Source organism: Phaenicophaeus curvirostris, chromosome 1 (genome assembly GCF_032191515.1).
Source record: "Phaenicophaeus curvirostris isolate KB17595 chromosome 1, BPBGC_Pcur_1.0, whole genome shotgun sequence".
NCBI classification, from domain to species: Eukaryota; Metazoa; Chordata; class Aves; order Cuculiformes; family Cuculidae; genus Phaenicophaeus; species Phaenicophaeus curvirostris.
The window spans coordinates 163,075,214-163,102,062 of record NC_091392.1 but is presented as its reverse complement, the minus strand read 5'-3'; the positions used below and the strand labels follow the sequence as shown (position 1 = coordinate 163,102,062).

The 26,849-nt window shown below is 42.7% G+C and overlaps 1 protein-coding gene across 1 annotated transcript in view; it reads left to right on the top strand.

Moving 5' to 3' along the window:
* PRCP (prolylcarboxypeptidase) overlaps positions 1-26,505 on the top strand; it is a 35,969-nt gene extending 9,464 nt beyond the window's left edge. The window contains exons 2-9 of the mRNA XM_069879885.1: positions 8,736-8,876; positions 9,959-10,060; positions 10,384-10,565; positions 11,718-11,875; positions 13,181-13,353; positions 14,579-14,743; positions 17,036-17,223; positions 24,480-26,505. Of these exons, the coding sequence (XP_069735986.1) occupies positions 8,736-8,876; positions 9,959-10,060; positions 10,384-10,565; positions 11,718-11,875; positions 13,181-13,353; positions 14,579-14,743; positions 17,036-17,223; positions 24,480-24,684 (1,314 nt within the window). The 3' untranslated portion in view covers positions 24,685-26,505. The remainder of the gene's footprint in view (positions 1-8,735; positions 8,877-9,958; positions 10,061-10,383; positions 10,566-11,717; positions 11,876-13,180; positions 13,354-14,578; positions 14,744-17,035; positions 17,224-24,479) is intronic.
* Positions 26,506-26,849: the final 344 nt, after the last annotated feature.

The window sequence follows — 26,849 nt, the reverse complement described above, 5'->3', positions numbered from 1 at the left end:
AACTTCACGAAAATACATGAAGCATGATTCTGGTCAGAGGCCAGCGTGTTCACAAGGACATAGTTGCAATGGAAGAGATCCCTCCATTGCTAGGATAGAATCATAGAATACTTTGTACAGGTCATCCTATCCAACACCCCTGCAGGAGCAGGGACACCTTCCACTGGATCAGGTTGCTCAGAGCCCCATCCAACCAGACCTGGAGTGTTTCCAGGGATGGGGCCTCTGCTACCTCCCTGGCAATCTGTTCCACTCTTTCACCACCCTCATCATAAATAATTTCTTCCTTATATCCTGTATATATCTCCTCTCCCTTAGTTTAAATCCATTACTCCTTGTTCTGTCATGACAGGCCTTGCTATAGTCTGTCCTCATCTCTCCTGTAGGCCCCGTTTCAGTACTGGAAGGTCACTATAAGGTCTTTGTGCTGCCTTCTGTTCTCCAGGTTGAACAACCTGAACTCTTTCAGCCTGTCCTCATATGGGAGGTGCTCCAGCCCTTGGATCATCTTTGTGGCCTCCTCTGGACCGGCTCCAACAGCTCCACATGTCCTTCTTGTGCTGAGTGTCCTTGTGCTGAGATCTTAATCTTGGAGTTGTTTGGGGGAGTGTGTTTGGCTGTAACTCCAAACAAGGGAAAGCTTGTAATGGTTGTTCTAGACCATCACCAGTAGACTGGAGGCTGGGACAGCCAACCAGTATGTGTAATTACGTCTATATATTTTGTGAACTGGGACAGATTAATGAAATAAAATTTAATCTAACAAACAAAATCTTTGAATTATGGAGAGTGTGGAAGATTATAAATTCATCGACTCTATCTCTTCCAGTTGTCTTACATTATTTACTCGTAGGACTTTCAGGTTAGTGGTTTAGTGTAGCCTCATGCAAGAACATGCAGTTCCCATCTCCCTGGGCTTCCACAGAGCTTCGAATGACGATGCATTTCAATGGACTGGTGCTAACCCTCAGTCTTTGCTGTCTGTTGCACAAGTATAAGCCTAGAAAGCAAGGAAATGCTTCATTCCTTGCATGTAAAATGGAAAAGATAAAACAAAGCTAAATTTGATTTTTCTTATCCTTTTTCTTGTCCTTTTTTATCTTTTTTTTCCCCCTTTCTTTTCATCTGCTTCAGATTAGCAGGAACAATCTGAGAGGATCTTACCAGCTGTTGGTGAGATGAAGCCTCAGTTCTGGCAGGCTATGATACATAAAATGTGTATTAGGAGGAAATAAAGCAACAGGAGTAATGTCAGGGAGGGAGACTTTTGGAAAAAGAAAATTTTTTTGTTTAGCTTTCATTTCTGGTTCTATGTCTCCCCTGCTATGAAGACGTAAATAAGCATGAATTTGGTTTTTTAGTGGTGCGCTATTGATGCAATGTGTTTTTACTAGCTTGAATAATTGTAACAGAATTTGGGGCTCCTTTAATATGATGCTGTACAAAGATGACAAGGCAGTCCCTGCTCTCATGGACTTGCAGCTTAAACGGAGGTAGCAAATATTTTTGAGAGGAAATAGAACTAACAGGGCCAGCTAACGGGACCAGAGTCCCACAGCCTGCCAGAAGTAAGGCCAGGAAAAGAACCACATAAGTGAAATCCCAGAAAAGCTCGTCCCTGCATTGCTGTTCACGGAGGAGGATATCCTTACGCTGTCCTGTGTCTTCTCATCCTCAGGAAATAATTCAGACAGGATGAGCATTCCAAACAACTCCATGAATGTGTGGAGGGTGGAGCATGCCCCTTAGAATCTCCTGGCTTATTGCTGGTTGAACAACTGACTTGATTTGAAATGGAATATCCAAATTTTGGAAAATAAAGCTCTTGCATAGAGGATTGAAATTTGAGGCATGAGAGAAGGGCTTTCAGACACTTGCAGTACTGCCAGAAACTCAAAAGCATTAAACCATCAGGTGCTGATTTACCACCTTGAATGACATTAAATGCTTTTGGTTAGAATTAGTCATTTTTTTGGTAAGCCTTGGGTTTGCTTTCCTCTCTCTGTAGTCACTGATGATCTTAAGGTGCCGCTGAGAAGGAAGAGAGGTTTAGCCCATAGGTCCTGTTCTGTCTTTGTACTTCACACACTGCTGTAGCTCCCAAACACTTCCAGGTCTGTACTAAGCAGACTAATGGCTGTGGAACAACGACCATCTGCTGTGCCTGTTTTTGTTTTCTCCCTGGGGGAGATGTGTGGCAGAGTAGCTTATTTTATTTTGAATGGATTTCCAAAAAAGCAAAAAAGCACATTAAAAAAACCACCCCAAGATAAGTCACCTTTGAGAGTTCAACGGAAGCACACAATACACGTGTGTGTGAGAGATAAAGCCAAAGAACTGTGCTGTGTATTTTGAGCAGAGGCAGTGAGGTGGGGTTTGGCCCTTCTTTCTACTTTGTTCTTTTGACCAGGCTGGAGAAGCTCCTTGTCCTGAGTTGATGAGCTGCTCTTTGCTGTAGAAAGTTTCTCTGTGCTCAGGGATCAAAGCTGACTCAAGCCTTCAGCCTGGAGCTCTCATCAGCCTCTTGGGCACAGCAGCTCGTGCAGCAGACTGCTGTCTTAATAATTGAGCTCAGTGAGTGCAGATCTTGGCAGCTGTGGCCATGCTTTGGGAAGTTGCTGCAGTCTTCCATCTGGAGCTGGATGCTTCTTGAGCAGTCTGTTGTGCATGTGTTCGTGTTTCCCCAAGTGCTTTGTGAGTCTTCGGACTCACAAGGACTTCAAAGATGTGCAGTAAAATACAAGGCGATTCCTTTTAATCAAATGAGAATCATAGAATCATTAAGGTTGGAAAAGACCTCCAAGATCATAAAATACAACTGTCAGCCCAACACCACCATGCCTACTAAGCCATGTCCTGAAGTGCCACATCTACATGGTTTTTGAACACCTCCAGTGATGGGGACTCCACCACTTCCCTGGACAGCCTCTTCCGTACTTCACCACTCTTTCAGTAAAGAATTTTTTCCTAATATCCAATCTAAATCTTCCCAATACAACTTGAGGCCATTTCCTCTCATCCTATCACTTGTTACTTGAGCGAAGAGACCAGCACCCACCTCACTCCAACCTTCTTTCAGGTGCTGAGGTGTCTCTTCAGTCTCCTCTTTTCCAGACTAAACGGCCCCAGGTTCCTCAGCCACTTCTCAGAACCTCTGTGCTCCAGACCCTTCATCAGCTCCATTGCCCGTTTCTAGACATGCTTCAGCAGCTCAATATCTTTCTTGTACTGAGGGGTCCAACAATGAACCAGGATTCAAGGTGCGGCCTCAACAGTGCTCAGGCAAGGGGGACTTTCCCTTCCCTACTCCTGCTGGTCACACCATGGCTGATCCAAGCCAGGATGCTGTTGGCCTTGTTGGCCACCTGTGGACACAGCTGCCTCAAGTTCAGCCACTGTTGACCAACACCACAAGGTCCTTTTTGTACGGGCAGCTTTCCAGCCACTCTTCCCCAAGTCTGTAGTGTTGCAAAGGGGCATTAGTGACCGAAGGGCAAGACTCGGTACTTGGCCTCTTTGAGTCTCATACAATTGGCCTCAGCCCATTGATCCAGCCTATCCAGATTGCTCTGCAGAGCCTTCCAAGGCTCATGAAGTTTTTATACATGGCACTGAAGTTCTATTGCTGGCTTTCTTCACTGCACAGCTGTAGCTCTTCATCGTGCCTGCCTCAGCTGACAGAAGTTTCCCATAAACTTATTCATAACTTATTACTTTCAGTACTTCTTTTTATATATTTACCTTCCCTTTTATCAGTATCGAAATGACTGTTTCTGTCAGAGTGGTTTACGTACACCTTTAATTTGTAGAACACTGCTGTTGTATTGCCAGTGATGAGCGTGGTGATGCACTGACACAGGTTGCCCAGAGAAGTTGTGGATGCCCCATCCCTGGAGGTGTTCAAGGCCAGGCTGAATGAGGCTTAGAGCAACCTGATCCAGTGGAAGGTGTCCCTGCCCTGGCAGAGGGGGCGGAAGTGGATGATCTTTAAGGTTCTTTCCAACCCAAATTGTTCTATGATTCTATGAATCTATGACTGTATTCTTATTTCTAACCAAACTTGCGAGGTGGTCCTGTTTTTGACGGCTTAAAACTTCAGCCTGTGTAACTGGTTTAGGTTAATCCTAGAAGAGTTAAGTTTTGAAAGGTAGCTCTACGTATCCTGTGGCCAGTTTCAGTTGTATGAAGTTGTTCAGGACCTTGTACTTACAGTTCACAACCTGGCAGTAAATGTTATTATGAAAATTGTAATGAGAAAAACCTCTTATATGCTAATATATATTTATCATTGTTACTTTAACTTACAGTTAAGGTATTGTAAATGTGTGCTAAACCGCTTTTTTCTTTTGCTGTTGTGGTCTATTCTAAATAAGTCTGCTTGCAAAAGTGATTGCTTTTGTCTTACCCTTTTTGCAAAAGTGTAAAAAAGAAATTTTACAGTTCAGCATTTTAATTAAATCTGACTTAAAAGAAAGCTGAAAAACAAGCCTGGGTGGTTTGAGTTGTAAAATATACTTTACCCAGTTTGTGGGGTTTGTTACTTGTTTGCATACCTGTTCTGTAAAGGATGATGAAAGAAAGCGCATGTGGAATGAGAACAAGAAACTCTTCAGGCATGAATGATCCTGCTGCAAAGTTTGGCTGCACAACAGCTCCATCTGCTGCTCCTGAATACAGCTTTTCCTTTGTGTCCACACCTCTCACTGCACCATTTTATATCCATTCTTGTGCTTCTTCTCTCTGACTTAGGACATTTGATAAATGACTCATAAGTGTGTTTACTCCTCTGAGGAGATACTTCTTGGGACACCTCCAAACTGTATTTTCATCTTCTGGATTCAGAATTTTTTTGCATTTCTTTCTGATAACCAGCAGTTGTGATATGGAATCATGGAATCGTGGAATAGTTTGGATTGGAAGGGTCTTTAAAGCTCATCCTGTTCCAACTCCCTGCCGTGGGGAGGTATACCTTCCACTGGATCAGGTTGCTCTAAGCCTCATCCAGCCTGGCCTTGAACACCTCCAGGGATGGGGCATCCACAACTTCTCTGGACATCTCTCTCTCTGTCTCTTATCTGCTTTATAAGCATAAGTATTTTTTTTAGTCATGTTACGTGTCTTACCCATACAAAGACAAGTTGCAGTGGCAGAGTTCCTGCTCTTCAGTTGCAGAATAGTTATTTGTGATTTTTTTTTTTTTTTTCCTGGATAAGACTCGATTTGTGTCTGTGCTGTCTGGAGTCTTACATGTGTCCATGGTTTGTTGTGTTATGAATATGATGAACAGAGGCAGTTTAGCTGCTGTGAGGCTATCAAAATTTTACATTTAAGGAGGGATGGGAAAGACAAATGTAACTGATGGCAGTGACTGAATCTATGGTATAGCTTAGAGTCAACATGAGAATGATGACACTTTGATCAATGGTGGTAACTAAAACTAGCAGAAGAAAGCTTGAATTCCTGTACCTTCTTCACTCTTGGTATTGAGAGGAAGATTCACAAAAGCATTGGGATTTGAGAGTTTGTTTTGTGGGAGTAGACTGACAGATAGCATTACAAGGAAACCACTGTAAATTGTCTCTCTAGAAAGAAAATTAGCCATAATTTGGGAAAAAATATTCATATTGGAATATTACTATACTAAACTCCTGTGATATAAGAACAGCAAGATGGGCTTTAAAATCTGTATAAACCTCCCATGAATAACCTCAGTCTGATTCCAAAAGGATGCTTGTCCCTTAAATGATGCTGATTCTTTTCTCTTTTATTTTTTCCCTGTCCATTGTATGTTTTTCGTCTGTTGCATATTAAGCTGCCCACACTGAGAAGATTTTAGTATGAATCTTTGTAGTTCAGGAAAGCTGAATACTTTTTGTGGTGTAGCATTGTAGTTGGCACTGTGGCTTCAGGCAGGAAGGATGCAGAAATAAGTTTTAAAGCTAAATGTTTAATTTTAGATCATGCCATAAAAAGGCAGACAGGACACACAATAAAAAAAAAACATAGCCTATTTTTTCCTATCTCTGGCTAGCAGCCTGCCCAGGAAGGTTAAATAGAAATAATATAGTAATATAAATATAACAATATAAATTAATAGAAATACCAATTGAAATAGAAATATAGTGCTAGAAATTTGTCCCCTTTAAAAACAAACTTGGAAGAAAAGATGTATTAGTTATACCTCCTAGTAGTGTTGGAGTTTAATGAACTATACCATGATTTTTATTAGATAAGCCCTATCTAATCCTTCAGTTTAATTGTCTTAGGACTCAAGACTTTCTTAGTTGCTGACCTTGTTCTGCATTTCTATATCTCAATACTCATGATTGTGCTTGATATAGAAAAAGAAACAAAAATTAATAACAACTATGCAAATGAAAAAGGAGCAGGTGAATTGTAAGTGTGAAATAAGACCAGCGTATGTTCTCAGTACTTAAATTCAGTGAAAGGTGGAGCCCTTAGATATGTACATGATAACAGCACTATGTACTTATGAGTATGTAGTAAATGATCTGGCTGAGCAAAATGTGAAGGAGTAACCTTCCAGTACTTAAAGGGGGCTACAGGAAAGATGAGGAGGGGCTCTTTAACAGGGAGGATAGTATGAGGGGGAATGGTTTTAAGCTGAAGGAGGGGAGATTTGGATTAGATATTAGGAAGAAATGTTTTCCTGTGAGGCTGGTGAGGCACTGGCACAGGTTGCTCAAAGAAGTCATTGATGCCTCATTCCAGGAGGTGTTCAAGGCCAGGTTGGATGAGACTTTGAGCAGCCTGACCTAGTGGGAGTTATCCCTGCCCATGGCAGGGCATTGGAATTGGATGGGGTTTAAGGTCCCTTCCAACCCAACCCATTCTGTTATTCTGTGATTCTATGGTTCCATGAGTTTGACTTGGGTCTGGAAGCAGTGGCTGCAGTTGGCTTATTGAGGGTGCCTGTGTGCCTGATAGGATCATGGGGAGACCTCCAGCAGTTCCAAATGTTCTGCTGGCAGTGAGCCCCAACATGACTTCAGCCCAAGAATGAGTGAACTTTGAGAGGGTTTGAAAAAATCTTTGCAGCAGGTTGTGTATCCTAAGTAAGTTTCTGCAATCTCATTAACCCAAGATTTCCTGGATCTTGCAGCTGGGTCACTACATTAGCAACAAGTGCTTGGACTTGTGTAATTTGCTGTTTTTACACATCAACTTGCAGATGCTCTCAAAGCAGGAGATGCGAAAGGCTGGCTTCTGGAGCATCTAAGAGATCTAGCAGTTTGCGTAAAGTCAGAAGGGTGAGCAGAGATATGTGAGCCAGCAGATGTCAGACTGTTACCACCAGCCAGAAACGAGGAAGGGGAGAGATGATGCTTGGTGCTGATGAAATTCAGGATTGGGAGGCTACATGTCAGCTTCAACTGATGAATAAAAGTAGTGATGGTTTGGGAATACATGGTAATTAAGCAGCATGAATCTTCTGGAGCAGTTTTGTATTGTGATTTTTTTTTTAATTTGCTATAGCAAAAGCTTCCATAGGTGTTCCAGAATAAGACTGTACCCATGCAGGGAATCATCTTGTAAAAGCGGTGGATAAACTTCCCACTATGGATGAGTCCTTTTGGAAGTGTCAAGGGGAATAGTGAGTACATACGAGTGTGACTAAAAGCTGAAAAACTGACCTTAGGAACAGCAATTAAATTTCTAATGAGGAAATAAAGCAAACACTGTGGGATTTGGGTGAAGTAGAGTGTATAGGCTTGTGGTATTTGTAAGGCAGTGGAAAGAACTGGGGAGGGAACGTGAATTAGTGAAAATTGCCAGGAGAAAAGGAGAAGCACTCCATAAAACTGGTGCTGAAAGGGAAAGAGAAAAAAGAGCTGTTGGGTGTCAGTTTTAAGGCTAGGAAGGGATTTTCCTAGAACTCAAGAAAATGCAAGACAATGACACTTTTTATTTGTTGATACAGTTTTATTACATCAGACACTTTGTGACTCCCTCCCTCAGCAGTTTTGTCTGATTTCCTAAATGTATGTATAAAATCACATTATGTATGGTAATATAAAAAGAGCATGGATTTTTTTTTAAAGCTGAAAATAACATTTCTCTTCAGTGTTTTCACCTCTAATTTTGTCTGATTTCCTTGGTAAAGCAGAAGAATTTTGATATATTAGGAATCTAGGAATATAAATTAATTAATAGAATCATAGAATGATTTGGATTGGAAGGAACCTCAAAGATCATACAGTTCTAACACCTCTGCCATGGCCAGGGACACCTCCCGCTGGATCACGTTGCTCTAAGCCCATCCAGCCTGGCCTTGAACACCTCCAGGGGATGGGGCATTCACAACTTCTCTGGGCAAGCTGTTTCACTGCCTCACCACCCTCACTGGAAGCAATTTTTTCCTAATATCTCATCTAAATCTCCCCTATTTCAGCTTAACACAATTCCCCTTCGTCCTATCCCTGCACTCAGTGATAAAGAGCCCTTCCTCAGCTTTCCTATAGGCCCCCATTAAGTACTGGAAGGCTGCTATGAGGTCTCTCCAGAGCCTTCTCCAGGCTGAACAAGCCTAACTCTCTCAGCATGTCCTTGTACGGGAGGTGTTCCAGCCCTCAAATTTGGGTGATTTTTTTTCTCAGTAAAAGCATTTTGCTTTTCTCTATTTTTTTGTCTGCGAGGTGACTGTTAGCACTTGTGGTGGACTCCAGGATCAATTTTAGCCCTTTGAATGTTTTTTATATTCCTTGTTCTTACAGATCGATCACTTTGGATTTGATGAAAATCTTACGTTCCAGCAACGGTATCTAATAGCAGATCAGCACTGGAAGAAAAACAGTGGACCAATACTATTTTATACAGGCAATGAAGGAGACATCACATGGTTCTGCAACAATACGGTATGTAGAAAATGAATTTTTGTATTACAATCCTTCTGCCCAGTAGTGATGTACTGAAAAACAAGGAAGAACATGGAGATAGTGTCATAGAATCACAGAACGGTTTGGGTTGGAAGGGGCCTCAAAGATCATTCAGTTCCAACCCCCAGCTATGGACAGGAACACCTTCCACTGCACTGAGTTGCTCAAAGCCTCATCCAGCATGGCCTTGAACACCTACAGGACCTGATATTTCTAGAGGAAACTCTGTCAGGTGCCTCAAGCTAGGAATGCAAAATTTTGGACCAAATTACACCTATCCCAGTACTTTTGATTCCCCAAGTAAAACAGGTGGTTTTGATATTTTGGTTTTTTTCCCTATAAGAAATATGAAGTGAAATGAAGTGGGCTGGAAAGCAAAGGTAGATGGTTCTTGGTCTCTGAAGAGACCTGTGGAAGTTTTTATTTCCCTGGCTGATACAATGACAGAGTGGCACATGTGGGCATTTTTCAGCTACTTTGATACAAAGTTCAGTGACACAACAGGAGATGACACATACTGAACTTAAAGCACTTGAGGACTGTTTACACACTTCGTTCTGCTAGCAGGTGATCTCTATCTGCTGCTTTCCATAACTGGCAGTAACAAGCTCCTATCAACAAATAATAACAAATTGTACTAATTTATTAGTTGAAAATAAGTGTATAACAATGCTCTAGATTATTGCTAAACAGATTTTATGGTTTCTGTAACTCAGTCATAACTCAAATGCATGCTTTTCTCTTATAGTGTATGTTATTTCATCTAGGCTAAGCTCATGTCATATGAGATTTGATAGTATTGTCTATGTGCACTCGCAAAACAATACTGCTTAATATTAAAATATACATATTTTTTGTAAGTGTCCCTGACGCTGTCTGTTTTGTGTGTTTTCTTACTTCCACGATACTTTAAAACCAACTTGCACTCTATCTTTATAGCTGTATTTTGAAAGTGAGATCCTTCTAATCAAAAGATATGAGCTGGAATGCAGTAGACTGGAAGTAGAGACTTTGAAAAGAATTGATCCAACTTATTTAAATATCTGTTTTCTTCTAACCAGGGTTTTATGTGGGATGTGGCTGAAGAACTTAATGCCATGTTAGTATTTGCTGAACATAGATATTATGGAGAATCTTTGCCTTTTGGGAATGAGTCTTTCAGCGTAAGTGTTTTGTTTTGTCTTCCTTAAATGTGTCCTATAGAAATGTAATTCTGCCTATTGTAATTCTTGCCAGTGCTATGACTGTTAACCTGAGTAAGATTTAGATGTTCTATAAGCCCACGACCATTCTATTTTTTAACCAGCAATTCTAGGATTAAAAAAATAATAACCTGAGTTTTTCTAGCACTTCAGTGAACCCTTGCAAAGAATATTTCATTTGTTATCAGGCACAGATTTAGAACTTGGCAGCTACTGTGTGAAATAGAAAGACTGCTGCTGGAAATCACTCCTATTTTGTATATAACCTGGTTTCTATGTTTTAGGATTCCAAGCATCTGAATTACCTGACATCCGAACAAGCTCTGGCAGACTTTGCAGTACTAATTGAGTACTTACAGACGACCATTGTGGGAGCCCGTTACAGTCCTGTCATAGCTATAGGAGGATCTTATGGAGGAATGCTTGCAGCCTGGTTAAGGATGAAGTACCCTCATGTGGTAGTTGGGTGAGTGTACTCATCCTGCTCAAACACAGAGCAGGATTTTGTTAGAATCATAGAATTACGGAATGGTTTATGTTGGAAGGGATGTTAAGGATCATCCAGCTCCAAACCCCAGCCATGAACAGGGACACCTACCACTGGATCAGATTGTTCAAAGCCCCATCCAACCTGGCCTTGAACACCTCCAGGGATGGGGCATCCATGACTTCTCTAGGAAATGTCTTCCACTGTCTCACCACCCTCACAGTCAAAAGTTTCTTTCTAATATCTCATCTAAATCTCCCCTCTTTCAGCTTAAACCATTCCTCCTCATCCTATCCCTGCACTCCCTGATAAAGAGCCCCTCCACAGTAGGCCCCCTTTAAGTACAGGAAGGCTGCTACAAGATCTCCGTGCAGCCTTCTCTTCACCAGGCTAAACAAACCCCAACTCTCTCAGCCTGTGTTACTTCTGTGCTATATTACAGTCTTGGAAGAAGTACCATAATTCAAGCTGACTTGAAGTTTTCACTACTAGGAGGAGGAGTTAAGTTGCCTTGAGTTTGGGAAAAGGCACTATTTGCCTAATAAAAACAGCGTAGGTCAGCAGGTACTGGATGGTGTGTATTTTCAGAGCTGTCTGTTCTGTAAAAACAGTTATTATGACCACTGATTTGGCACCTAATTTTTTTTTTAGTGTCACCAGACTTCCTGGTGGCTTGAGGCAGATCTTTAATCTCTTCAATGCCTTAATTCCCCTCTGGAAAACAAGATGAATAATTCCCATGCCTTTGTCTGCTAGGTAGTAGGTTTTTGTGAGCAGGGACTCTTCAGTTGAGTTTGCATAATGCCTGGTGAGAAACACCTAGCTGCTAGATGAGAATGAAAAATTATAAAGCAAGCAAGGCTGAATTTCAACTTTATGTATTTACTGGTATCTTTGTACCAGAGTTCAAGACTTAAAATCTTCAACAGCATTTGGATACGGACCTATGGAATAGTTCTGCAGAATGATGTCAGTTTGCCTGAGGCTCAGTTGTTATAAATGAGTTGGAGTTACAAATGCTGCTTAGGCAGTGGCCATGGGGGAGGGTATTGACCAGTGGATGGCAGTTCATTTTACAGGGATTCAGGATCCACATCTTTTTCTAAACAGTCTTCTTATGTCTCTTGGCAGAGCTCTGGCAGCCTCCGCTCCAATCTGGCAATTTGGTGATTTGGTTCCGTGTGGCACTTATTTCAGCATAGTGACTAATGATTTCAAACAGAGTGGGACAGGATGCTCAGAAAGCATCCGGAATTCCTGGAATGCTATTAACCACCTTTCCTCAACAGGTGAGACCTCACCAATAATTTTTCAAAGGGTTGTAACATTCAAGATTGTGTTAATGACTTCAGAAAATCAGCAATGTTACGATTTTTGCCTGTAGATGTATTGATTTTTTTGAAACTATGGACTTAGTACTGAAAACTGCGAAATGAACTTAGCACGATTTTTTTAAATGTCTCTTTTGTTGGATCACAAGCTTCCTTCACACCTGGTGTGATTCATAATCCAGGTCCAAACATCCCTAAGGAGCTGACTCCAGATCAGAACCTCAAGGCTTGTATTCATTTCTGACACAGTAGGACAGCTATTTGTTACTCTCAAGAGTTTAAATACCAACAGAAGCAATCAGCTATAGAAAATCACTGCAGTCTTTATGGATTCCATGCTAGGAACTCAGTTGTACTCAATCTTAAGGATTTTTTCCAACCTATATGATTCCATGATTCTACAGTTAACCTGAAAGGAACAAGGTGAATGTCAGTCTCTTTTCCCAGTTAACATGTGATAGGACAAGATGAAACTACCTCAAGTTGCAACAGGGGAGATTTAGATTGGATATTAGGAAAAATTCCTTCACTGAAAGGGTGGTGAAGCACTGGAAGAGGCTGCCCACGGCAGTGGTAGAGTCACCATTGCCAGAGGAATTTAATAAGAAATGTAGATGTGGCACTTAGGGACATGGTTTAGTGGTGAACTTGGCAGTGTGAGGTTTACGGTTGGACTCCATGATCTTAAAGGTTTTTTCCAACCTAAATGGTTCTGTGATTCTTTATCACATGAGCTCACTGTACAGCAAGAAATTCAATTGAAATAAAAACCTTGTGACTTGAGTTTAGCGTCCTAAAGAGAAAGCCTGTATGATGAGCCAGCTAATTAAAATCAGGGAAGCTGAAGTGGACCAGTTCTAGACTAGATGAAATAATGAGAAGAAAGGCCAGGAGAGTAGCAAGAGATCTATTTATCAGTAGTCCTTGTACTGTCAGCTACCTGATTTGAAGTTTACCTTTCATTGGAAGGAGAGCACCCCGATATTATTTCCTATCAAAAAATGCCAAATGCCTTGTAAATCTTTCTTTGTTTTTTGAAAAGAGTTATTGTAACTGTGACACACTCATACGCTGAAGGATACAGGTTGTATTTCCCTTCACTTAGAGACGCTGACTAAAATTTGGTCTGTGATGCTTGCGTGTATGTGGAATAATGTCACCAGATTAGTTATGCTAAGTGAAATATTTTTTTTATCAGCAGCACAACTATGTGTTAATAGTACAATACATTAAACATTGGTTAATTTTATTTTTTTATTAAAGAGGCAGGTCTACAGTGGCTTTCCAGTGCATTTCATTTGTGTAACCCATTAAAAAATCTTCAGGATGCTGCTACAATGAAAAATTGGCTGAGTGAAACATGGGTAAACTTGGCTATGGTGAACTATCCCTATAAAGCTGACTTCTTACAGCCTCTGCCAGCTTGGCCTATACAGGTAATGGAGAATTAGTATCAAGTAGAATTGACCATTTTGTTAAGTAGAATTGACCATTTTGTTTAATTAATTCTCTCCTGCTCTCCGAGTCTGCACCTTTTCCTTTATTTTGGGCTCTATAGAACTAATGTGGCTGAAAAAAGAGAACCAGGGTGATATCATTTAGTGCATCAATAGGTTTGTTGACTAACTGCCTCTTGTAGGGCTAATAGGTTGCATCAAGAGCCTAGATGAAGAAAAGTCACAGGGATGAATGCAAAAACTCAGCTATCCTGCAGAGTTGTTCTCAAGGAGCAGAAACGTTGCACATAAAGCACATGCAATTAGAGCTCCTGGTGCCAGGCTTAACTTACAGAGCTTGCTACTAAAGAGAAAGTTCTGAGCATTTGTCTTTTCTGAGATGGGAAAACTAGTGAGAGAGGAAATGTGGATCCCGACAAGTGTATTCCTTGTAGGGACACTTCTCAAAGCAAAATCACGTTTCCTACTTGCAGTTCATTTCACTTGTGCAGCTCTGTTTATCTGCAGTTATTTCATGGCAGGTGAGGTAGGTAAAATATTTATATTTTTGGCTATCAAACAGTAGTTAAATATAAAATAAAATATTTCCCTTGTGTAGAGATGCCTGATGGGGGAGGGGAGGGACATTTGGATAATTAGATATTAGGAAAAATTTCTTTACTGAAAGAAAAGCCCCTCCCCATCTTTCCTGTAGCCCCCGTTAAGTGTTGGAAGGCTGCTATAATGTTCCCTGGAGCTTTCTCTTCTCCAGGATGAACAAGCCCAACTGCCTTCCATTACAGAGGAGCTAAATACCCTTTATTAAGTATTATGTGTTTTAAAGAACAGGAACCTCCATCCCTGGAGGTGTTCAAGGCCAGGCTAGACGAGGCTTTGAGCAGGGAAGATGATCATTGATGATCATTAAGGTCCCTTCCAACTCAAATGATTCTATGATTCTATGAAATTGATTGAAAAGCTGGGTGATTGAGATATTAAAGTTGCACTGGTCTTAATGAAGAAGTGTTAAGTTTCAGGTTCCTTGTTGTAGCATGTGCTGTGCCAGTGGGATACTGCTCGTTGTGATAACATTCAGGGTATAACATTACATAGAAAGATGCTTTCTGCAAGTGGTCTGACTGTATTTCAAAAATGAATTGATATCCTGTCAGGTACCATGTATTAATCTTTAGGATTTACCCCGTTCCTTCTCTCTTTGCTGTAGGAAGTCTGCAAGTTTTTGAAGGATCCTAGTCTCCCTGACAAATTGTTGCTGCAGAATGTTTTCCAGGCAGTAAATTTATATTACAATTATTCAGGAGAAGCCTCATGTTTAGACATATCTGAGACTGCAACAAAGAATCTGGGACAGTTAGGTTGGTACTATCAGGTATGTGCTCTACCCTTTCTAAGTTGCAACTTGGTGGGTTTTTTGGGGCTTGGGCTGATGAGAATTGTCAGGTCTTTGAACTATCAATGTATTGCACAACATGTAATTCATGTACTGATGACAAATGTAAGCATGAAGCAAGTAGGATTGTAGTGGGGAGGGCAAGTCACAAAAGAGAAGAAACTTTCCCAAGATGTTTCAGGTATGTCTTCATTATCTAGCTAATTGTTGATTTTCAGCTCTTCATATTGACTGAAAATTATGTACAGCAGCTGCATCTTGATCTTCTAATCCCCTCATTTCAAACATCCATCCCATATCTGTGTGCAGATATGTCAGGATATGTTGATACTGATTTATTTCAAGTAAAGCTGTTTATCCTGTAGTTCACTGAGACCCAACCTTTCCCATTAGGTAGGTAATAAAAATACAGATCCCTGCGGTAAGAGAACCAGGACGTTCTGCTCTCCTCATCCCAGTTACAAAGAACATGCCACACAGTTATAGGCAGTGAGGTTGTGACCATCTGCTCTTGGCTACTGTCTCTGATGTATTTGTTCCAGACAACCCTGGGAGATGCACAGGCTTTACAAGTTGTCTTCTGAGAAAGCGGGGAAACGCCATATGGATAAAAAGAATATCACAGCTGGACTCACCCAAACAATGCTTCTGAATGCTGAATGCCTGCTTCTGAAGCCTCATGGGAATGGGGAAAGTGATGAGTTACCGTGATGGGGGACTATGTTGCTTCCAGGACATAACCTGTTTTTCTGTTTCAGCTAGTATTGCTAAGGTGTCAAAGAATAGTTAGTGTGAAAGCTGAAATTTGTGCTTGGTATCTGTGTTCTCGCCCGTCTACAAGAAGGGCTGGAAGGAGGATCCAGGGAACTGGAGGCCTGTCAGCCTGACCTTAGTGCCGGGGAAGCTTATCGAATGCATCATCTTGAGCACTATTGCATTGTGTGTACAGGATAACTATGTGATCAGGCCCAATCAACGTGGGCTTTGGAGAGTCAGATCCTGCCTGACCAACCTGATCTCTTTCTGTGACAAGGTGACCTGCTTAGTGGATGAGGGAAACCTGTGGATGGTGTCTACCTAGACTTTAGTAAAGTCCCTGACACTGTTTCCTGCAGCATTCTCCTGGCAAAACTGGCTACTCGTGGCCTGGATGGGTGTACTCTTTGCTAGGTAAAAAACTGGCTAGACAGCCAAGCCCAGACAGCTGTGGATAATGGAGCTGAATCCAGCTGGTGGCCAATCACGAGTGGTGTTCCCTGGGGCTCAGTGTTGGGGCCAGTTCCGTTTAGTGTCTTTATCCATGATCTGGATGAAAGGATTGAGTGCTCCCTCTGTGGTTTGCAGATGACACCAAGTTGTGTGAGAGTGTTGATATACTCCAGAGCAGGAAGGCTCTGCAGAGGGATTGGGACAGGTTAGGTTGATGGGCTGAGGCCAATTGTATGAGATTCAATTGTATGAGACCCCCAGGTCTTGCACTTGGGCAACAACAACCCCATACAATGTTACAGCCTCGGGGAGGAATGGCTGGAAATCTGCCCAGTGAAAAAGAACCTGGGTTTGCTGATCGACAGTGGCTGAGCATGAGCCAGCAGTGTCCTCAGGTGGCCAAGAAGGCCAACAGCATCCTGACTTGGATCAAAAATGGTGTGGCCAGCAGAAGCAGGGAAGGGATTGTCCCCATGGACTGACCACTGTTGAGGCTACACCTCAAATGCTGGGTTCAGTTTTGTGCCCCTCACACCAAAAAAGACATTGAGCTGTTGGAGTGCATCCAGAGAAGGGGAATGGAGCTTGGGAAGGGTCTGGAGCATGGGAGTAATGGAGAGCGGCTGAGCGCCTTGGGGCTGTTTAGTCTGAAGAAGAGGATGCTGAGGGGAGACCTTATTGCTCTCTGAAGCTACTGGAAAGGAGGTGGGAGCCAGGTGGGGATCAGGCCCTTCTGGGTAACTAATGACAGAACAAAAGGAGATGGCCTCAAATTGTACCAGGGGAAGTTTAGTTTGGATATTAGGAAAAAATCCTTTGCAGAAAGGCTTGGCCAGCCCTGAAAGAGGCTGCCCAGGGAAGTGGTGGAGTCCATCCCTGGAGCAGTTTAAAAGCTGTGTAGACGTGGCACTTCACGACATGGTTTAGTGGTGAACTTGGCAGTGTGAGGTTTACGGTTAGACTTGATCTCAAGAATCTTTTCCGATCTTTTCCAACCTAAGCACTGACAGCTATCAGACAGTCTCCTGGGAATACATCTTTTTGCCCTCCTCTTTCTTTCAGGCTTGCACGGAGATGGTGATGCCAATGTGCACAGATGGTGTCAATGACATGTTTGAACCTCAGAAATGGGACTTTGATGCCTTTTCAGAAGAGTGTTACAGGCTTTGGGGAGTGAGGCCTCGCCCCTCTTGGATTCTTTCTATGTATGGAGGCAAAAACATCAGTTCCCACAGCAACATCATCTTCAGGTGAGCCTTATTTTAGCTTCTAGAGTGGCATCTTCCACCAGTTTGGGCTGTCAATGCAGAGGACATGGCGTAAGTAGGAAAAGGATCTGTCTCCACCACTCCAGCTGAATAAATGATGGGTGTCCTTTGTGTTGTTCTTGAGAGTAAAATGGTCAGTCTGCAGTGGCCAAAGAAGCCAACTGTTCTGTCACTGATTGTGTGACTGTGAAAGAAGAATCTGGGTTGGGATTCTGCCAAGTGTAATTTTCTTCCCATGTAGATTCCTTCTTATCTTTTGGCCAAAGTCCAGGTTTCCTGTGCTGGTAAATCCGTCTAGCTTTTATGAATCCCAAGCACTGTCTCTTCCACATAAAAGGAAAGTCTACACAAGCTCTAGCTCCTGTAACACAGGATCTTGGTCACTAAAACTGTTGCTCAGGGTGATAGTTTTGTGTTGTGGCTGGTGTGATATTCCTCTTTTCCTTTGATACAGAAAAGCAAGGGAAGTAACTTGGTGAGCTTTCCTCTTACTGCCAAATGCTCTTTCTTTTAGTGTTAATTAGGCAAGTTTCAACAAACTTGTGTAAGATCCAAATACAAAGAGATGCTTCCATTCTAGCAAGGCATACCAGTTGTACAACAGAAGTTTGTCTCAAACACCTTTGTCTGTGGTCAAAAAGTGAAAGAAATGGTTTAGTCTAGTGCAAAGACTAGTGCATGCTGCTTGCTCTCTGCTCAGCCTTCACCTTCCTCATTTCTAAGGTGTTCAAAAAGCATTTTAGCCATGGTGCTTTGGGATGTGGTTTAGTAGGCATGGTGTTATTGGGCTGGCTGTCAGACTTGATGATCTTAGAGAGATCTTTTCCAACCTTAAGCATTCTACAATTCTATTTTTAAGGTTAAACTCTGCTTTCTTCACCAGGAGGTTCATGTGGCTGTACTTCTACTGGCAGAAGGTTTTGAACAGCTGAGAACTAGCTGTTCATTAGGTTGTTATGGGTTAGGGAGATATTTAATAAACCCTGTGAAGCCTGCGCTTCAGGAGTTAGAATTATAGAATCATAGAATCCTAGGATCATGCAAGCAGGAAGTTGAAAAAGACCTCTAAGATCATCCAGTCCAACTGTCAGCCCAACACCACCATGCCTATTATACTCTGTTCTAAAGTGCCACAGCTACACTTTTTTTAAATACCTCCAGACATGGTGCCTCCACCACTTTCCTGGGCAGCCTGTCCCAATGCTTCCCCACTCTTTCAGTAAAGAAAGAAAGTTCTGACTTACTGTAGTACTTGCACACTGTGGGCTCCTGACTATATATTCCTCAGTGCTCTGGTTATAATTGTGCAAGGCCTTTTCAAAATAACTGCCACTTCTTTAAATAAAACTCAGAATTAGTCTATTGGACTTGGTAAATAAGTGTGTATTTTAAATGCAGAAAGTCCTCACTGGAGTTGGGGATTATTTGACAGGCCGAGAGAGTTGGGCTTGTTCAGCCTGGAGAGGAGAAGGCTTCAGGCAAACCTTATAGCAGCCTTCCAGTACTTAAAGGGGGCCTGTAGGAAAGATGGGGACAGCCTTTTTAGCAAGGCCTGTTGTGACAGGACAAAGAATAATGGTTTTAAAATAAGATTTAGACTGGATATAAGGAAGAATTTTTTTACAATGATGGTGGTAAAACACTGGCGCAGGTTGTCCGGGAAGTTGATGGAGGCTCCATCCCTGGAAACATTCAAGGTCAGATTGGATGGTGCTCTGAGCAACCTGATCGAGTTACAGGTGTGCCTGCCCATGGCAGGAGGGTTTGACTACATGAGTTGTAAAAGTTCTTTCCAACCCAAAGCATTCTACGATTTTATTCTCACATTTCAACTGTTAGCATTGGTCTGCTTGGCTTTCTTCTTGTTTGACACTTGCCGTTCCTGTCCCAGCAGGATGTTTGGTCTAGAGTGAGAAATTCTGCATTTTTTTGGCAGAAAACATTTTCATAAAAAAAAAAAAATTATTGGTTTAACTTAATTTCTGCAGTGTTGCATTTTTTTTTCCAAAGGCTCCACAGCTCTATTACTGTAGAAATCTTCTCGGTAAGCCATAGACAAGCAAACAAATCTAAGTGTTTTAAGAATTTGTGCCAGCTGAAGGAGCTTGAAATGAGAAAAAGCTTGAAAGCAATCAAATGAATGGAGAAGTAGTGCAGTGCACACAAAGCTTTAGATCTCAAGCTGAGTTGTTTCTCTTCAGAAACATTGTCAGCACTGTACATTTTATATAAGAGCCTGTTATCCTTGAACACTGCAGTGCGCTTTACAAAAAATATCTCTATATTTACCAGAGGATGTGGCACCTAGTAGGGTGAAAAGCAATGTGTTTCAAGTGTCAGGCAACTTGCACAACAGTTTAGCCCAGGAGGGGAAGAGCTCTCTGTCTAAAGAAAATTGCTGTAGGGTGGATTTGTCCAGCTGCAATATGATTTGGCCAGGATGTTTAAATCGGTGTTGCTGCTTCTCCTTCTGCGAGCAGTACATCACTTGTCCTGTCCCTGCACTCCCTGATAAAGAGCCCCTCCCCAGCTTTCCTGTAGCACTGGAAGGCTGCTATGAGGTCTCCGCAGAGCCTTCTCTTCTCCAGGCTGAACACCCCAACGCTCCCAGCCTGTCCTCATATGGGAGGTGCTCCAGCTCTTGGATTGTCTTTATGGCCTCCTCTGGACTTGTTCTAACAGTTCCATGTCAGATCCATGTCATGATTCTATGATTCTTGGAAGTCTGTAATTTGCATGTGAGTCCTTACTCAGCCTGTAGGCTGATGCTACCTCCCTGTCCTGGTTAGCGAACTTTTATTAAAACACTGGTTTGAGGAAACTGAGGTTTTCAGAACACTGTTTACCATCTCCCTTCCAGTAATTTCTGTTCCTGGTACTCTTACTGGAAGATGCTGTGTACTTTGGGAGTGCTGCACAGCTGTGGAAATGGTATTTTAATCCTGTACATGCATGTGGTGGCAGAGAGCATGTAGCAGTTGGTAGTGTCTTGTCATCAAGATACTACAGTAGCCAGAATCAGTGTAGCTGTTATCAGACAGTACAAAATTTGGTCTGCGCAGTCTAAAATCTGATATTTATCATTCTATGTGGATCACGCCTGCTCAGTCAGGGCACCCACCTATCCAGTTCTGCATTGGCAAGGGAGAAGCAGGAAGTGAAGGCTCTGTTTTCAGAGTTACTGGAACTATGAGTGGAAGAGGGGATTGTTAGCATGAAAAAAGGCAGTGGAGGAAGGCGGAACAATGCCTGGCTGAAGAGAAAAGGTGAGAGAAAAAAATTAATAAAACTTGGCAGCTTTGGAGAGCAGGCACGTTCAAAATGGTTGCACAGACAATGCTGCTAAGATTGTGTAAATTCTCTCCTTGTTCAGGGCAGGGCTGAGGCAGCTCTGAAGAGATGGCAGGAAAGGGATCTGGTGTGGGATAGGCAAGACCATAATTATGCTGTCAAGGAAATATGATGAACAGGACTAGCGTGCCAGTATTTTGCAGTAGGCATTTCTCTGAAGCTGTACCTGCCTGGCCACTGCCAGAATGGCAGAGCTGATGTTTTATTCTTACAGAATCACAGAATCACAGAATCACAGAATAACCAGGTTGGAAGAGACCCACCGGATCACCGAGTCCAACCGTTCCTACCAAACACTAAACCATATCCCTCAGCACCTCGTCCACCCGTGCCTTAAACACCTCCAGGGAAGGTGACTCAACCACCTCCCTGGGCAGCCTGTTCCAGTGCCCAATGACCCTTTCTGTAAAGAATTTTTTCCTAACGTCTAGCCTAAACCTCCCCTGTCGGAGCTTGAGGCCATTCCCTCTTGTCCTGTCCCCTGTCACTTGGGAGAAGAGGCCAGCACCCTCCTCTCTACAACGTCCTTTCAGGTAGTTGTAGAGAGCAATGAGGTCACCCCTCAGCCTCCTCTTCTCCAGGCTAAACAACCCCAGCTCTCTCAGCCGCTCCTCATAAGGCCTGTTCTCCAGCCCTTTCACCAGCTTTGTTGCTCTTCTCTGTACTCTCTCCAGAGCCTCAACATCCTTCTTGTGGTGAGGGGCCCAGAACTGAACACAGTATTCGAGGAGCGGTCTCACCAGTGCCGAGTTCTTACTTTTCTTTTACTACTTCTGTTTAGATTGGGAAACTCTTGTCCAGTAAGATTGGCAACTGAGTACACAACATGCATTCTTAGTTTTAGCATTCCAGTTGGTTCTGAATTATGATATTCCGTAAAACTGTTAAGACTTGTGGTTATTTTGTGGTGAGCCCTCCATCCCCCCTCCTCTCAACCAATGTCACTTCCCAAACTGCGTCAGTGCCTCCAGTGCCATCATTTGGCAGAAGCTGCAGAGAATACGGCCAGAAGCTCCCAGAAAAGCCAGACAATGTTGTTTTCTTGTGGTGCACTCTGTTTCCACATGACTAAGACCAGAAGATCCAAGTTCATGTACATCTTGGGTCTCTCGGCAACTGATCCCCCTGTTGCCAAGGTGCTTTACTGATTCAGGCAACCTGTTTTATCAAATGCTTTTTGCTTATTGGTGAGCTCTGTGTGCATTTTGTTTCACAGTTACAAGATGTTTCTCTTGTCCTATGTCATATTTAGAATCATTGAAAATAAAGAACTGAGATTCAAGATACTTGGGGTTTTTTTCAGTGAAGAAACAAATTAAGTTTTAGTTCAGATCTCATTGGGTTTTTACTCTATTTCTACAAATACCATTTTTTACTTATTATTTCTCTCTGTTATTTTCTGGTTTTCCTATTGTGGTATTTTCTAGCTGCATAGCTCTTAATGCCCAAGGATGTCTTAATTTCTTAAGTCCTCTCAAAAAGTGACACTTTCATCCAATAGCTCACCTCTAATATTTTCTTTTCTGGATAGGTTCAGTGTTCTAAGTGAGGAATAGATCCAGATGTGTGCATATTCCATAAGTATACGGATGTTATTTTATTTGTGCAGAAAGATGGACCACGTGGGAGAAGATGATTGTGATACAGAAAACCAAGATATAAGTCCAAACCTGAAATGAAGGATGCAAAACTTTCATCCCTGCTTAGCCATTGGCTTGCTGAGTGGGCCAGACATTATTTAGAGCCAGAGCTACAGTGCAAGGAATCCTTTCTTTGACTTAGCTGAGGGAGGAGGGGGAGTAAACTGCATTAAATTGTCACAGAAAAAGAGTTACTTTAGACAGTTTATTGAAGATAAAAGCTTTTGTTTCAGTTGTGGAGGTCTCAGCACAGGAAGGACATGGATCTGTTAAAGCAAGTCCAGAGGAGGCCACAAAAGTGATCCGAGGGTAGTAGCACCTCCCATATGAGGACAGGCTGAGAGAGTCAGAGTTGTTCAGCCTGGAGAAGAGAAGGCTTCAGGGAGACCTTATAGCAGCCTTCCAGTACTTAAAGGAAGCCCGTAGGAAGGCTGGGGAGGGGCTTTTTATCAAGGAGTGTAAGTACAGAACCATAGAATAGTTAGGGTTGGAAGGGACCTCAAAGATCATCTAGTTCCAAACCCCCTGCAATGGGCAGGGACATCCCACTAGATCAAGTTGCCCAAGGCCCCATCCAAGCTGGCTGTGAACACCGCCAGGGACAGGGCATCCAGAACTTCCCTGGGCAACCTGTTCCAGTGTCTCACCAGTCTCACGGTGAAGAAATTCTTCCTAATGTCTAGTCTAAATCTGCTCCTCTCCAGTTTATACCCGTTCCCCTTTGTCTTGTCACCACAAGCCCTTATGAATAGTCCCTCTCCAGCTTTCTTGTAGGCCCTTTTCAGGTACCAGAAGGTTGCTATAAGATCTCCTCGGAGCCTTCTCCAGGCTGAGCAAGCCCAACTCTCTCAGGCTGTCCTCATATGGGAGGTGCTTCAGCTCTTGGATCATCTTTGTAGTCATCCTCTGGACTCGTTTCAGCAGTTCCATATCCTTCCTATGTTGAGGATTCCAGAACTGGATACAGTATTCCAGATGAGGTCTCAGAAGAGGGGAATAGAGGGGAACAGTCTGAAGCTGAAAAAAGGGGAGATTTAGATGAGATATTAGGAAGAATTTTTTTCCCTGTGAGAGTGGGAAGGCTCTCGCACAGGTTGCGCAGAGAAATTGTGGATGCCCCATCCCTAGAGGTGTTCAGAGCCAGGTTGGACGACGTTTTGAGCAACCTGATGCAGTGAGAGCTGTCTGTGTCCGTGGCACAGGGCTTGGAACTGCATGATCTTTGGTGTCTGTTCCAACCCAAACTATTCCATGATTCTGTGATTCTATGATTCAATTTTAAGATGGTTATTATTAGAAATAAGGGGACTAATGGAGGCCCCATCATTTCTTTGCAAACCAAATTGACATCCAGCTGAGACAACAAGGGGCAGAACTTACTGAAAATTGAGCTCTTAAGTGTCCAATTGGTTATTAGTTTATGGCAGACAGTGAAGAAGGAAAACCAAGTGCTTTTATTTGGGAATTTGGACATATCTCGGTGCAGGGGATCGTGAACCTTTTATGACAATGAGAGGTGGCAGCAGATCTATCTCCATAGGCTGTGACACTACTATAGGTTATTATCTGTATGATATCTGTTCTTGGAGAACAGGTCTTATGAAGAGCGACTGAGGGAACTGGAGTTGTTTAATCTGGAGAAAAGGAGGCTGAGGGGAGACCTCATCACTCTTTGCACTTCCTGGAAAGGAGGTTGGAGCCAGGCAAGGGTCAGGCTCTTCTCCCAAGTAACAAGTGATAGGATGAAAGGAATAGGCCTCAAGTTGTGTGAGGAGAGGTTTAAATTGGATATTAGATTATTTTTTTTTTTACCAAACAGTGGTGAAGTGATGGATGAGGTGTCTCAGAGAAGTGTTAGTAGACCCCATCCCTGGACATGTTCAAAAAGTGTGTAGCTGTGGCACTTCAGTACATGGTTTAGTAGGCATGGTGGTATTGGGCTGATGGTTGGACTGGGTGATCTTAGAGGTCTTTAACAACCTTTATATTCTATGATTTTATGAATTAGGAGATCATTAATGACAGAAGTGTAGCCTTGTTTCAGCTGCCAATAGCTCCATAACTCTGTCAAGAAGGCTCCTCTCAGCAGAGCTTTGGGCTCAAGGCATTGATCCAGAGCTGAGGTCTGCTCCTATCTGTACAGATGCAAAACCACTGTAAAGACAGTGTGGGTGTGCTGATGTCAGTGGCAGCCCCACAGCTTCCCATGATGCAGATGTGCCCTAAGGAGTTGTTCTTTCTTTACAGCAATGGTGGCCTTGACCCATGGTCTGCGGGTGGGGTGACCCAGAACATCACTGATTCCCTCGTGGCAATCCTGATCCCAGATGGAGCCCATCACCTGGACCTACGCAGCCGCAACCCTGAGGACCCCAGATCTGTGCAGCAAGCTCGAGCCTTGGAAATCTGCTACATGAAGCAGTGGATTGAAAAGGCTGGGCACAGCCACTGAGGTGGTGCTGCAACAATGGTGGCCATTCCACCTCTTTTGTCTTTGCTGGGAGCAGGCCAGGCCATATCTCAGAGTCCTCTGAACACTTCAGTCCTGCTTCCTCACCTCTGTTGCAGTGGGAGCCATTGCTTGTGCCCAAGCCAAGCAGGTGGCAGATGGATGGAGAGCATTCTCAGATAACAGATTTTAGTTAAAGTGTATGGCTTGCACCGCCTGCTCTCTCTTGCTTCCCTCTTCTGCTCTTCTCAAATGCTGTACTTTATGGTAAAGAGTTCCTGTTCTACGCTTGATGCTGGCTGTGCTGGGCAATTGTCCTGACTTCTGGTACCTACAGTGGATTAGACGGCAGTGCTGTTGATGATGAAGCTGCTGCCTTCTGTGGGATTGAATTTCAGACATCCTCACCTGGCATAAACTGTCATAGCAGCAGAATGGAGGTAACGGGGGAACAGAAACCACATCTTACTGAAATGTTTGGTGGAGAGATAGAGAAGTCATGGGGAAGCTGGCTGTGCCATTTGTAAAGAAACTAAACAACCCTGCAATCAATGCTGTGAAGTAGTAAATATCTTTTTTCCTCCTTTGTTTTCTGGCAGCTTATTAATCAAAGCTTCCTCAGGTAACTTTTCCATTCTGTGCTGTACTGAATAGTCAGGGCTGGACCCAGACTCACTCTGCTGATAGCTGGCTGAGAGTGCACAGTCCATATCAGGGTTTTGTTTCTTCCTTTTCTCTTTGTCCTAATCCTGAAATATCTACCACTGTGATGATGCTTGCCAAGGAAAATCTGGGTATATTTTGTGTGTGTGTATGTATGTATCCCCCACAAACACTTCAGCTTTTTCGAATCGGGAAGCTATTCTCTTGAAGAGCAAGTGTGACACTTATGCTGGCTAGATCTTATGAAGTGACAAATAATTAGGGCTGTGCCTTGTGTGGGCTTCCTCCCTCTCCCCCCTTCTGTGTATTGTTCAAATTCTGCATGATCTGTTTGCTGATGGCTCCTCAATAAAAGCCTTTTAAAAAAATTGTTTGCAGGACAAACTATTCAAAACACAGAATGCAGCCATCCTCTTGCATCAGCCTAAAGCCTGATGCTGAGCTCAACAAGCCAGGTGCACCGAGCTTTCTGTAAGGCTTCCAAAGCAGACAAACTGCCCTGATTCATGAGACAGCATATTTGACATTAATAAATGGCTGGGGCAGTCCCCTCGTTTTGCAGCTTTGGCTCCGTTCACACTGCAGCCCTTCTTCAGAAAGGGTTCTTTGCAGTTTAAAGGACAACTCCATTTCGGAAAGACTCAGGCAAGGCTTTTTGTCCCCAAACTCTTAGAATTCCAGTTCTGTTGAAAAGTTTTCTCAGGTTTGATGATATGCCTGATATTTTCCTAAGAACCAGATGGCCTTTTCTGCTTCCAGCTTCCTCCTGTCCTCTGGGAACAAAGTGAACCCAACATTGAGATTTTATCTTTTAGTACACTTCTGTGCATCTTCTTTCCAATAGAGCTCCTGGCATCCCCTCGTCTTGTGTTAAACATGGCATTCATGTTCAGACTCTGCAATGTAAACCTTTCATGCTCTTGAGCAAGGTAATTATTTAAGGGACTATACAGAACAAGACCAGAGCTGAAGAACCACATGGAAGAGGAAAAACTATATACAACTCACCTGCAACCTGTTGACTGAAAGCTATTGGTAATCCCTGTTCTCATTATTCCAGTTTTTGCCACTCCGCTGTAAATATATTTCACTCTCGTACTCGTGTGCTTTATGATAACATGGTGATGTTAAATTTTTGTGAAACAAATAAAAGCTATTGTTTTCCTAATCAAATGGGCTACAGCCAAATATTTAGACATTCCATTGTACTTTTTAATGTTTTAATTGATGAATGGTAATGTCCTGCTTTAGTGCAATTCAAGGAGAGGTGGGGAGAGGCTCACAAAAATAACTTTACAAATCCACTTTTAAGTATCCCCCTATTAAGGAACTAAAATGTTCTGGTTTGGCAGCGCAGGTTAGCAGAAACTGTGTGTTACTGTGTGTTACATGAGCAGCGAAGCAACAGCAAAAGTTCTGAGCTGAGGATGATACCTGGGATAAATTCACAGTCCTTGAGTGCTTTTCAAATTTCCCTTTCAGTTTTTAAAAAAAAAACCAAATAA